A 13,697-nucleotide genomic window follows, 5' to 3' on the forward strand; every position below is an offset into this window, starting at 1 on the left:
CTCTTCTTCTACGCTTTCTGCACTTCTTTCCGTCCTCGTCCTCATCCTTGTCCTCGTCCTCGTCCTCGTCTCTTTCACTCTTCCTCCCTTCTGTCCCTCTTTATGTCCCAGCAGTTAAACATTGAGATCTCCTCTTGCGTTCCTCAGGTTCCGGATGGAGCGACCGTAGCCCTGATTCCTCGTTCTCAGAGTTCAGGTGGAATTGGAGTCAACCAGGTCTTCCAGACAGGAGAGAGTACGAACACAACACATCTAAAGCATCTAGAAAGCATAGAACATGTGGAACATCCACAAGCCTGCCCAACACAAACAGAACCATATGAAACACCCAGAAAATTTAGAGGATCAGGAATATTAAGAACATCTGAAACCCGGATCCAACATAGAGAGAATCATGTAAAACATCTAGAACACAGACACTACAAACCAAAACAAAGATCAAACTACCTAGAACCATTAGAGAACACAAGGAGAACGGCATAAAGCACCTTGAAAGAACTAGAAGACCATTCAGAACCCCCAGAAACCAGAACCCCTGCAGGAATACCACACAGGACCTCGATCAATCTAAAACTATCTAGAACATCTAGAAGCCAGAACCGATAGCACAAGGACCATATAGAACCCAAGTGAACCCATACAGATTCAGCATGAAGAGAAGCATCTCGTGGGTCTAGAATCCAAACAAACAACACAAATCCTCTGTAACAGATGCGACGGTCCTCCTGTGAATGAATCCCTCAGGGTTTTCTTATTGTCATCTTGGTGACTTACAGTCTGTGTGGTTACCATAGAAACACCTATGCTCGAGGGTGAGGAGGAGGAGGGTCTGCGTCTGTGGCATCTGGTGAAGAGCAGCGAAGATCCTGAAATCCCGAAACACAGAAAGAGCAGCATGAGGGAGAGGGAGAGAGCCAAGGCCATACCTGAGATCTACCTGACCCGACTGCTGTCCATGAAGGTAACACACACATTAACACACCTTAGATCTACCTGACCCGACTGCTGTCCATGAAGGTAACACACACATTAACACACCTGAGATCTACCTGACCCGACTGCTGTCCATGAAGGTAACACACACATTAACACACCTGAGATCTACCTGACCCGACTGCTGTCCGTGAAGGTAACACACACATATTAACACTACCTGTCTCTGTCTCTCTCTGCCTGTCTGTCTCTCTGTAGGGGACATTGCAGAAGTTTGTGGATGATGTCTTCGTGGCAATCCTCAGTACGAAACGTCCTCCTCCTATTGCCGTCAGATTCTTCTTCGACTTCCTGGATGACATGGCAGAGAAACACGGCATCGACGACCCTGAGACCGTCCACATCTGGAAGACCAACAGGTGAGAAACATACATGGATAAGTGTCTGTCTGTCTGTCTGTCCATCCGTCCGTCCGTCCGTCCGTCTCTCTGACCTGTCTGTTTCTCTCCAGTCTCCCTCTTAGGTTCTGGGTGAACATCCTGAAAAACCCTCAGTTTGTTTTGGACGTTCAGGTGACAGACAGCATCGATGCCGTCCTGTCTGTCATTGCTCAGACCTTCATCGATTCCTGCACCACTTCTGAGCACAAAGTGGGACGGGTACGAAATGTCTGTCTCTCTGTATGTTACTGTGACAGTATCAGGTTGTACGCATTTCAACTCTGTGTGGTTTGTAACTTTCTGTCCAATCAGGACTCCCCTGTGAACAAACTGCTGTATGCCAGAGAGATACCCCGATACAAACAGCTGGTGGAGAGGTGAGACAGCTTCCTGTCAGTTATCACTGTTTCAGTTTCATACGTGAAGATGACCGTGACCACGAGAGCATTCATACTGTTAACACAGAAACACACAGTTACCATAGTAACACATCCTCACTGCAGTACAGTTACCATGGGAACACACCCTCACTGCAGTACAGTTACCATGGGAACACACCCTCACTGCAGTACAGTTACCATAGTAACACATCCTCACTGTAGTACAGTTACCATGGGAACACACCCTCACTGCAGTACAGTTACCATAGTAACACATCCTCACTGCAGTACAGTTACCATAGTAACACACCCTCACTGCAGTACAGTTACCATAGTAACACAACAGTTAACTTCCTCACTAAAGAATTGAAGTTTCTTGGAAATGTTACAAAAATGTGACACTAAATAAACTCTGTGTGTGTGTGTGTGTGTGTGTGTGTGTGTGTGTGTGTGTGTGTGTGTGTGTGTGTGTGTGTGTGTGTGTGTGTGTGTGTGTGTGTGTGTGTGTGTAGGTATTACAGTGATATCCACAGTGCTGCGTCAGGCTGTTATCAGGAGATGAACTCCACTCTAACTGAACTGTCCGGGGTCAGTAAACAAACTTAACTACAGATATTCATTTCTGAAAAACATAAATCTACTGAAGGAAACAAGGCTAATGTTAAACTGTCTGTCTGTCTGTCTGTCTGTCTGCCTGTCTGTCTGTCTGTCTGTCTGTCTGTCTGTCTGTCTGTCTGTCTGTCTGTCTGTCTGTCTGTCTGTCCCTGTCTGTCTGCCTGCCTGTCTGCCTGCCTGCCTGTCTGCCTGCCTGCCTGTCTGCCTGCCTGCCTGTCTGTCTGTCTGTCTGTCTGCCTGTCTGTCTGTCTGCAGAGCTTTGCTTCAGAGATGAACAGTCTTGTTGCTCTTCATGAACTCTACAAGTACATCAACAAATACTACGACCAGGTAACTCATACACACACACACACACACACACACACACACACACACACACACACACACACACACACACACACACGTTAGGTCTTCATCACTGTTGGGGTCGTTACAGAGACATTACACAGACGTAAATTCATTCCTGGAAGCTTATCTGAACTTAATCCCAGTCTTCACCCTAAAATCTAATTGACATTATGGGGACCTGCATTTTGTTCCTGCAATGTGACTGTAAACAGATTTATGTCCCCACAACATGAGTAATACATGGACATGCACATGCAGATCAAATGAAAAAGATGTTTGGAGCAAAATATAATGTTTTTGCCTGAGTGTGACACAAATTATCCCCGTGTCCACCTGTCTGTCTCTCTCTCTGTCCACCTGTCTCTGTATCCACCGATCTCTCTCTGTATCTACCTGTCTCTCTCTGTGTCCACCTGTCTCTCTCTCTCTGTATCCACCTGTCTCTCTCTGTGTCCACCTGTCTCTCTCTCTGTGTCCACCTGTCTCTCTCTCTCTGTATCCACCTGTCTCTCTCTGTGTCCACCTGTCTCTCTCTCTGTGTCCACCTGTCTCTCTCTCTCTGTATCCACCTGTCTCTCTCTGTGTCCACCTGTCTCTCTCTCTCTCTGTCCACCTGTCTTTCTCTGTATCCACCTGTCTCTCTCTGTGTCCACCTGTTTCTCTCTCTGTCTCTGTCTCTCTGTGTCCACCTGTCTCTCTCTGTATCTACCTGTCTGTCTCTCTCTGTGTCCACCTGTCTCTCTCTGTATCTACCTGTCTGTCTCTCTCTGTATCCACCTGTCTCTGTATCCACCTGTCTCTCTGTGTCCCCTGGTGTCTCTCTCTCTCTCACTCACCTGTCTTTCTGTGTCCACCTGTTGGTCAGATCATCATGTCTCTGGAGGAGGACAGTTCAGGTCAGAAGATGCAGTTGGCTTATCGGCTGCAGCAGGTTGCCGCCCTGGTGGAGAACAAGGTCACTGACCTCTGATGGCCTCTCACCCCATGAACCTAGCTACAGCAAGCAATGACCTCTGACCCATGACCCTGGCCCAGACACCTCTACTGAGAAAGAGTATGATGAAGACGCTTCGTGTTGAGCATCTTCAGCAGCTCTCAGAGACTGAAATCATTTGGCTCCTGTTAACACTGCGTCTTCCTGCTCTGTGCGTGTGTGTGTGTGTGTGTGCGTGCGTGTGTGTGTGTGTGTGTGTGTGTGTGTGTGTGTTGGGGATATATGAGGTTTTTATAGTCAGACTCAGGAGATCCCAGTTCTTTAGGTTCCTTCACTTTGCAGCAGCAGTCAAACTAAACTTAAAGTGAACTGAATCCAAACCTAAACCAAACCCAGAGTTAGACCAACGCGACACCTGAAAACGACAATCTAACCAATCAGATCAGGGAACGTCATCATCACCTGCTGCCTTGCACTACATTTCCCAGAGTTCCCTGCTGTTCCGCTGTCTGTGCGGAGTCAGAAAGCACAATTTGAATAGTTTCTATTCTGATCACATGTATTGATTATCGACCTGCTGATCTCAGACATGCTGGATGCTTTTTATCAACAGAACAGTTTTGCCTTTACTACTGAAACCAGCACGACTCTGCACGTCAGGAGTTTTAAAGATCCCAAAAAGTGGGAGTTGAACTGAACGCAATAATCAGGGAGTGTTTTTTAATCGCATTTTCAGTTTGATTCCAGGTTCTGCTTCTTTCTAACGACTCCAGCTCAAATGAATCTTCTACCTGGAGCTCTCCAGATAAACTCGACCTCTGACAGCCTCAGGACCTGACCCAGTCTTGTTCCCAGTCTTTCCAGTCTTCCTCAGTCACAGGTTGAGTACAGAATGACTCACCAGGGCAATCAGGCTTGTATGGATGCCAGTGTAAATTTATTGGACCTGACAACATCTGACAAGTGCTGAATGTTTACAGCCTGAAGCAGGATGACCAAATGTAGCCCAGTGATGCTTCTTACTGAAGAGACCTTAGTGCCACTATCGTGCTCCATCTGTTGATCGAAACAGTTTTTCAAAGGTGGAAAAGGAGGCAGTGTGGACAAGAAAGGATCTTAAGACGGTCTTTGAATTGTACCATCTGTAGTAGAGGTCTTCACAGGTCCACACACTCACAGATCCCAGATCAGTCTTGGTGCCCTTGGACAGGCAGTTCTTTGAGTCTCTTTTTGGACCAGGGGTCCCTTTCTGTTTTGAATCTAGTACATTTTTGCAGTTATGAAGACATTTCTCAACACGTCTGTGGGGGCTGCATTAGACTCCGCCTCCTGTCAATCAGGATGCTGTCCAATTACAATTAGTCTTTTGCAGACACTTTGATGACAAATCAACGTACATATGAATTCACACACCGATGGTGCATGGGGGCAGTTTTTGGAGTTCAGTATCTTGCCCAAGGATGCTTCAGCATGTGGACTGTGGAGGGATCGAACCACCAACCTCCTGATTGGTGGACGACTGCTCTACCTCTTGAGCCACAGCCACCTGTCCAATCAGAGCCAAAGCTGCTTTGGAATAGATTCATCACAATCAGTGGATTCCTCTGCAGCAGTGAGCTAAAGGCCAACAAGACAAAGGTGCTCAGAGAACTGTTGTTCTGTCGTCTCGTCAGTTTTAAGACCTGGTCCAAGACTGAAGCTGAAATATGTGCTTTCATAAGCTCAGTGACGCAGTGACCATTTACAACAACTCACCTGCAAGCCAGCCAGGGACATTCTAGCACGAGTCAGTCACATTAGCTAAACTAAATAGCTCGCTAATGGGACAAGAAGTTCACACTGGTTATTGCAGATGTATTTGTACTATCAACTAGACCCACTATATCTCTGTTGTGTAGTTTACTACTTTCACTACAACAGAGGAGCGTCAATAAAACAGGTGACACCTAGCTAGCAAGCCATGATAGTTTCCTCCATTTGGGACTCTTCACTCAATGCTCAGCTCTCTCAAGAAGGCTTGCTATTGGTTAACAGCACAAAAGGAAGTGAAAGGAAAAGATTTGCACAGATTTACTTCATCACTGTGAGCGAATCCACGGAGCACTTCCATTGAAATTTAGTGTATTTAGCAGCAAAAATATGCAGTTTGGAATGCAGCTGTGACCTTTATGCATTTCTTTTTTAGTGGAATAAGTGCTACAGAAGATTACCTGGAAACTTACCTGACCAGCTGCCTCAACAGGTAGTTTGCAAGCTAGTGACGTAGCTTACGCTACACTTTTTTTTGTAAGTCCTGAAACAAAGAAATAAACTCATCTTTGGCGAACATGTTGAAAAGCTGGAAACAGAAGGAAACTAGAATCACGCTGAAAATAAAGTTTAACTGACACGTTAGAGTTGAACCTGCCGAATGAACAAAGAGCTGATAGACGATAAAAACAATCTGCAATCAGGGGGAGTTTCAACTGTGTGTGTGTGTGTGTGTGTGTGTGTGTGTGTGTGTGTGTGTGTGTGTGTGTGTGTGTGTGAGTGAGTGAGTGTGTGTTTTAGCATTAGCTAATTACTAACTTATTATGTGTACATACTGTGAGTCCTATTTATACCTATTTATCCCAGCTGTGCCTTCACTCTTGCAGCTAGGTGGCGCTGTCTGTCTGTTCAGTGCATCTTGGGAAGATAAATTCATTTAAATGTTTAAAACTTTATTAAAACATGGAAGAAAAGCAACAGCGACTTAGACACACCGTGACCCATCATAGCCCAGGCTCAGTGTGATAAGCATACGAACAGTTAAGATTTGCTTTATTGCAGAACAACTAGTGTAACATCTTGTTAGGTTAAAAGTAAAATTTCAACCTGCTCATTCACTTTCTCAATGACGTTGTTGTGTAAACTATTGATTCCAAGGTTGAGAGTGATCTTTCAAGTGTCAAACGCTGCAAGTTTAAAACTTGTTTGTAGCTACTAAGATATCAGCTAACTAGCTATAACTAGCAGTGCAGATGATATGATTTTCAAATGTCGTCAGGATGTTACAAGTTTGTAATATAATGACAGCCTGCATGACACTGCATGTGTAACAAACAGCATGATTGGCTTTGCTAGCTGTTTGAAACTAGTTGTTTGTGCTGTGCTAAGTGTGACACCAGCTAGCTACACACTACCTGTATAACATTAAAGTTATTTTACAAAAGCTAGCATAACATTATGCTAGCTGTAACTAGCTGTTGCAGGTATATCATAAACAATGTCTGAAATTTTAGTTAGATTTTGTGTGAGTTGTTTGATACTAGCTGCCAGAATATATCATCTAGCCATATATGCTAGCTATTTGTTTGAACTTGTGTAACAGTTTAATGCTAACTAAACACAGCAGCAATGTCACAAACACAGCTACAACCAGCAAACATGCAACATCACATCTGCTGGCACCCACATCTGTTAGCAATGCCTGCTGCTCTGACTTTCCACCAGTGTGCGTTGCCTTTATGACGATGCAGTTCATAGCAACAACCCTTTGGCTACCAACAACTAGCATATTACATTTAGCTACTTTTGCTTAGTTGATTTAACATTGCCATAGCTTAGCATTGTATTGTTTAGCTCTAATACAAATCGCCTGTACTGTCATACAGGCTGAATCCAAATATCTTCTCTGAATATATTATTAGTGAAGGTTCGTGTCAGGGAAGGTTTCTCTGTGCGTTTACACCTTTCGGTATCTCTGTGTAAAGCAGCACAAAATTTACACGTGAACAATGTGATTTGAAAATAATTGAATGTTTCTGCCTCCCCACCCTGGGCCTTCCCACCACCCTCACCACTGTCAGTGTACATTTAGATGAAGGGACACACAGTGAATCCTAAAATCAGCACGAGGCAACCAGGACTGAGTTTACTGGTTCCTACATGAAGTGACAGCAGTCAGGTGGTCACCATCAGACACCTGGTTCAAAGTGACATGCTGTGATCATCCCTGCATCAAAGCAATGAGACACAACAAGGCAGATGAATTCAGCTCTTTTACTGAAGGATATGAACGCAGCACTGACAGTGAGACGGCTGTTAGCAGAGGCTGATTCTGAAAATGATGGCACAGATAGCATAAATACAGTCATTGGTGGAGCACGTTTCCTGTGCTTTGCAGATTTGTCACTCTTCCCTCCGTGTGGTCCACTATAATCCATCTGTCATATTTTACAAAAAGCGTGACTTTGACTGACGTCACTCTTCATTAAGTAAGCCTCTTCCTATTTGGTGAGATACTTGCACAAATCCTTAAGCCTTTTGGAAAAATACAGCGATTCCTGGGAAAAACGGGAGGGTTGACCGGTCTGACCTGAAGGCCAGTATGAAGAAACTTCCAGGGTCCATAACATGGAAACATGTCAGGTCAGAAATCTCAGCTCAGAGTGCAAGTTATCCTTTTCAGGGCCTCAGAGAATAGATGTATGGATATGTTTACATCTGCAGGTCTGCAGGTCCAGAAGTTGGTGGTTTGGATTCAGCCTGGAGATCATCAGCTGTGTCTCCATGGGAACAGTTTGTTGTTGTAGCTGTTGGTGTGTCACAAAGTGAAGATTCAGTTTAGTCCACATGTGCAGTTCTACTGTCAACCACGGAATGGGACAGGATATTTCCTGGACTCTCCTGTCAGGATTCGTGGACTCTCTTGACAGAATTCTTCCTGGACTCTCTTGGACTCTCCTGGCAGGATACTTCCTGGACTCACCTGGCAGGATACTTCCTGGACTCACCTGGCAGGATACTTCCTGGACTCGTGCTGAATGTTTTCAGTGTAAACTGACTCTAACTGAGAATGAACCCATCAGGCAATAAATGAACAGACTGACTGTTAGCAGCCGTGTCTGCTGCTGAACTGAAACAGAAAATTGTCAGATTTTGTTATACAATTTGATGGTTGTTGAATGATCTTCCTGCTGACTGATTGCAGCATCAGTACTTTTCTTCTTCGTCCTCTATTTCTAATTATAATCGCTGTTGAATCTGAATGTTTCTGCTCTGTGTTTTTGCCTTGTATGTGTTTTTGAGCCTGTGTTTTACCCGTAGTTGTAGTTCTTTGATCAGATTAGACTTCTGCATGCATGTGATGATGATTATGAAGATTTATGGTGCTTCTTCAAGATAATTTTTTTAACTCAAAGACAAGAGGAAGAGCTTAAACTCTGCCTGGTCACTGATGATATATGTAAATGGAGGATGAAGGTTTGACCTTTGACCTCCTGATCTCTGTACAGTTTTCTAATCTTCTGGGACATGATGAAACAGATCCTCGGCTCTGAGTGGTCGAGCTGTGTTTGTTACTGAAACGTTTTTTTCTACAAGGGAATAAAAACTTTAAAGGGTTTGTATAAAATAAATCCAGGATCAGTTGTACTGAAGCACAGACTGCTTTCCTACTGACTGTGTACAGTTTGCTAACAGTGTGTAAATGTGCCTGTAAATACCTAATGAGGAGGAGGAGGAGGGTGAGTCTGCAATGGAAATGTGTTTTTATTGTCAAGAGGCAGGAGGCCAAACACAATTTTTATCATGTAAAAATAAAGTTATAATTTAACAGTTCTCTGTCTGTGGACTCGATGTGTTATCAGTAAAACTTGGTAATACTATTTTTGATTTGAGTTTCAGTACTGATACAAAAACAATACCTTTTCAATACTTAACGGATGAAGTATGAAAGTCTTTCCACAAAAGCCCCTTTTTTATAACACAAACAGCTGTTCGAGAACTTTGCCTAAATTAAAACAGTCAAAAACTGAAGAAATTATCATTTAAATCTATCGATCAAAGAATAAGTCAACAAGATTATGAACATAACCAGACATCTGATGTCAATTTTCAGTGCCTGATACACTGCTACACTGACTTTATGATGAGTCCTGAATATGTTTTTTTTATCCCCTGCACTCAAAATCCATCTTGATGATATTTTTAGAAAATCCATATGTTGTGTCCTGCATATCTTTCTCAAACACACAGTATTTGCTTTCTTGTGAGAGTTTAGTATTTAGATGTGTCTAGGAATTCGAGAATATTATTCTCCACTATTGAACAGCTGCTCCCCACTGCCCCCACCCATCCACAGTTCTCTAAATCCAACTGTGAAGAACTTGCATTGCTCTTCATTAACAAAATGAGCTCAAACAGAGGCAGCATTGGTGCTGATGTGAACACAGATGAGCTCAGCAAACCCTGTCAAACAGCTGGAATCAAGGGAAAAGTCCAACTCGTCCACTTCATGTGTCAACCCTGAGCCTACAGCATTTTTAAAGCAGGTGTTTGACAGATTCAAGTCCTGAAGATTAGATTAGATTAGATTAGATTAGATTAGATTAGATTAGATTAGATTCAAGTTTATTGTCATCGGCTGAGTGCAACACATAGACAATGAAATGCAGTTTAGCATCTAACAAGAAGTGCAAATAGTCAGAATATCCAAAAATAGAAGTACATGCAAGTGTTGCAATTGGCATGAGGTATAAACCGTATGAAGTGGGTGCAGGTAATTTCTATGAAATCATAAAATGTGCAATTGAAAATTCATCTCTACAAACAGACATCTTCACAGATACCTTCAAGCTTCAGCTGCTGTAAAACCATCTCTACAGAAACCAGCCTAGACAGTGATGAACTCACTCACTGCAGGCCGATATCCAATGGCGTCATTTCAGAGCACAAAGTATGTTTCTATGCAGATGCCACAGACTGAACATCTGTGACGAACCAAAAGATGCTGCAGCCACAGACTCTATCACTAACTGTCAATAAATCGATGGATGAGCAATAATTTATTCAAGTTAAATGAGGACAAAACTGAAATCCTACTAATTGGCCCAGAAACAAAAAAGAAAGTAACCCCCCTGATTCCTTGCAGCGGTGCTGGAGACCAAGAAGCAATGCCACTCTGTATCATCAGATAATGGGTTTCCAGAGTGTGTAGGACCAGGTACTATAACTTGAGTTTTGTCTGAGTCCAGTACCAGAAAGATGCAAGTCATCCAGACCTTTATGTCATCAAGACATGCCTCAAGTTTAGTTAGCTGGTTGGTTTCATCTGACTTCATTGATAAATATATCTGGGTATCATCTGCATAGCAATGAAAATTTATGAGTGTTTCCTGATAATGTTCCCTAAAGGAAGCATATTTAAGGTGAATATTATTGGACCAAGTACAGAACCTTGTGGAACTCCATGACTAACTTTGGTCCGCACAGACAAGTCATCATTAACATGTACAAACTGAAATCAATCTGAAAAGTAGGATTTAAACCAGCTTTGTGCAGTTCCCTTAATGCCAACAAAGTGTTCCAGTCTCTGCAACAGGATACCATGGTCAATGGTGTCAAATGCAGCACTAAAAAGACTAGTCCAGAGACGAGTCTTTGATCTGTGCTGTCTCTGTGCTATGATGCATTCTAAATCCTGCCTGGAAATTGTCAAATAAACTGCTCTACTGCTTTCTCAGCTATTCGGGAGCTGCAGAGGGGACAGGTGGCAGGAGCTACACTTGGCTGCTCGCACCGGCTCCCGGCGCCTGGCTAACCACAGCAGCTAACAATTGAGTTTCCACGCTGCTTCCAATTCACTAGGCCTTGCCTTGAACACAGCAAATAAAGTGCATTGATTCCATGGACCAGTATCACTACAGAAGACAGGAACAGCTAAACATTTGACAGCTAGTGAGAGAGCGACACCATTGCTAACTGCTAAGCTAAGAGAACTAGCAAGGCAAGGCAAATTTATTTGTATAGCACAATTCATACACCAGGCAATTCAAAGTGCTTTACAGAAACATAAAAACACATTAAAATCATAAATAGAAAATAAATTTCAAAGAGGGAAAGAAATTAGAAGAGAATAGAAAAATTAAAATAAAATAAAATAAAATACATTTAAAGGAAAATTAAAAACAGAGGCCAGCAAATACAATAATTTATCATTTAGAATGATTAAAATCATTGAGCAGATATATTTACTTTAATCAAAAGCTTTAGAAAATAATAATGTTTTCAACCCTGATTTAAATGAGCTGACACTTGGTGCAGACCTCAGGTGTGCAGGGAGAATGTTCCACAGGTGAGGAGCAAAATAACTGAAAGCTGCTTCAATTTGTTTGGTTCTTATTCTGGGAACACACAGTAGACCTGTCCCTGATGACCTGAGGGGTCTGGATACCTCATATGGGGTTAATAAATCTAGAATATATTTTGGTCCTAGACCATTTAGTGCTTTGTAGACCAACAGTAGGATTTTAAAGTCTATTCTTTGACTCACAGGAAGCCAATGTAGTGATCTGAGGACTGGTGTGATGTGGTCCATTTTTCTGGTGTTTGTAAGGACTCGTGCAGCTGCATTTTGAATCACCTGTAGTTGCCTAATTGATTTTTTGTTTAGGCCAGTAAAGACTCCATTGCAATAGTCCAACCTACTGAAAATGAATGCATGAACAAGTTTTTCCTTGTCTTCTTTGGACAGACATCCCTTGATTCTGGTTATATTTTTCAGGTGGTAGTAGGCTGATTTGGTAATCAGCTTTAAATGGTTGTTAAAATTCAGGTCCGAATCAATAATTACACCAAGATTTCTGGCTTTATCTGTTGTTGTCAGTGACATGGAGTTTAGTTGAGCACTGATCTTTGACCTTTCATTTTTCTGGCCAAATACAATCACTTCTGTCTTATCTGCATTAAGCTGAAGAAAATTCTGGCACATCCACTCATTGATTTGATGAATACACTCACTCAGTGAAAGTAAGGGACTGTAGTCATGTGATGACACAGAAATATAAAGTTGTGTATCATCTGCGTAAGTATGATAAGAAATATTATGATGCTCCATAATCTGAGCTAGGGGCAACATATAGATATTGAAAAGAAGTGGTCCGAGAATGGACCCTTGTGGCACCCCACACATCATCTTCTTTCCTTCAGACACATGCTCACCAATTGACACAAAGTAGTCTCTATCTTGTAAAAAGGATTTGAACCAGTGTAGTACAGTGCCAGTAAGTCCCACCCACTTTTCCAGTCTGTCAAGAAGTATGTCCTGATCAACCGTGTCAAAGGCAGCACTGAGATCTAATAATACTAAGACTGAGGTTTTGGAAGCATCATTATTCAGATGTATGTCATTTAAAACTTTGATGAGTACAGTCTCAGTGCTGTGCTGTGGACGAAATCCAGACTGAAATGCATTGAAAAGATTGTTCTGCATCATGAAAGCATGCATTTGTTGAAAAACAACCCTTTCAATAATTTTTCCTAGAAAGGGAAGATTTGATATTGGCCTGTAGTTACTAATTACTGAAGCATCCAGATTAGTCTTTTTTAGGAGAGGTTTTATTACTGCAGTTTTCAAGGCCTGGGGAAACTGACCGGACTGAAGAGAATTATTTATTATCTGCAACACATCTGGAGCTATGCAATGAAAAACATTTTTAAAAAAGTTTGTTGGCAGAGTATCAAGGCAGCATGTTGTGGATTTTAACTGTGATACAGTTTCTGTCAGCCTTGTGTGATCTAGAAGGTTAAAATGTGCTAGATTAACTGGAGAACAAGAAGGCACAGATGGACTTATCATTTTGCCTGAGCTGGAGCTGCATACTGTTTGTCTTATCCTTTTATCTGTAAAAAAGGCTGCAAAAGCATTGCATGACTTGTTGGATAGCAGCTCAGGAGGGACTGATGCTGTGGGGTTTGTCAGTCTGTCCACAACAGAAAACAAAGTGCGGGCCTCATTACAGTTTCTGTTGATAATCTCTGAGAAGAGTGCTCGCCTTGCCTTCTTTAGTTCATGGTTATAGGTGTGGAGACTGTTTTTGTAAATCTCATAGTTAACCTGGAGTTTGGTTTTTCGCCACCTGCGCTCTGCCTGTCTGCAGACTCTTTTCTGGACTTTGACCAGTGTGGTGTTTCTCCACACTGGTGTCCACACTTTTTCCTTCCTGACAAAACTTTGGTCTGAATTGGGGCGATGGAGTCAATAATAATAATAAGAGTATTTGTCCATAAAATAAATAAAAGATT

General features: G+C 42.5%; 1 protein-coding gene across 3 annotated transcripts in view; it reads left to right on the forward strand.

Moving 5' to 3' along the window:
- Nucleotides 1-4,563, forward strand: part of plxnb3 (plexin B3) — a 69,011-nt gene extending 64,448 nt beyond the window's left edge. For all 3 annotated transcript variants that reach the window (XM_070967875.1, XM_070967877.1, XM_070967876.1), the window contains 8 exons: nt 148-235; nt 795-961; nt 1,192-1,352; nt 1,445-1,592; nt 1,686-1,750; nt 2,266-2,341; nt 2,624-2,698; nt 3,582-4,563. In XM_070967875.1, coding sequence (XP_070823976.1) covers nt 148-235; nt 795-961; nt 1,192-1,352; nt 1,445-1,592; nt 1,686-1,750; nt 2,266-2,341; nt 2,624-2,698; nt 3,582-3,686 — 885 coding nt within the window. In that variant the 3' untranslated portion in view covers nt 3,687-4,563. The remainder of the gene's footprint in view (nt 1-147; nt 236-794; nt 962-1,191; nt 1,353-1,444; nt 1,593-1,685; nt 1,751-2,265; nt 2,342-2,623; nt 2,699-3,581) is intronic.
- The last annotated feature ends 9,134 nt before the right edge of the window (nt 4,564-13,697 follow it).

Source organism: Chaetodon trifascialis, chromosome 8, assembly GCF_039877785.1.
Source record: "Chaetodon trifascialis isolate fChaTrf1 chromosome 8, fChaTrf1.hap1, whole genome shotgun sequence".
Classification (NCBI taxonomy): Eukaryota; Metazoa; Chordata; class Actinopteri; order Chaetodontiformes; family Chaetodontidae; genus Chaetodon; species Chaetodon trifascialis.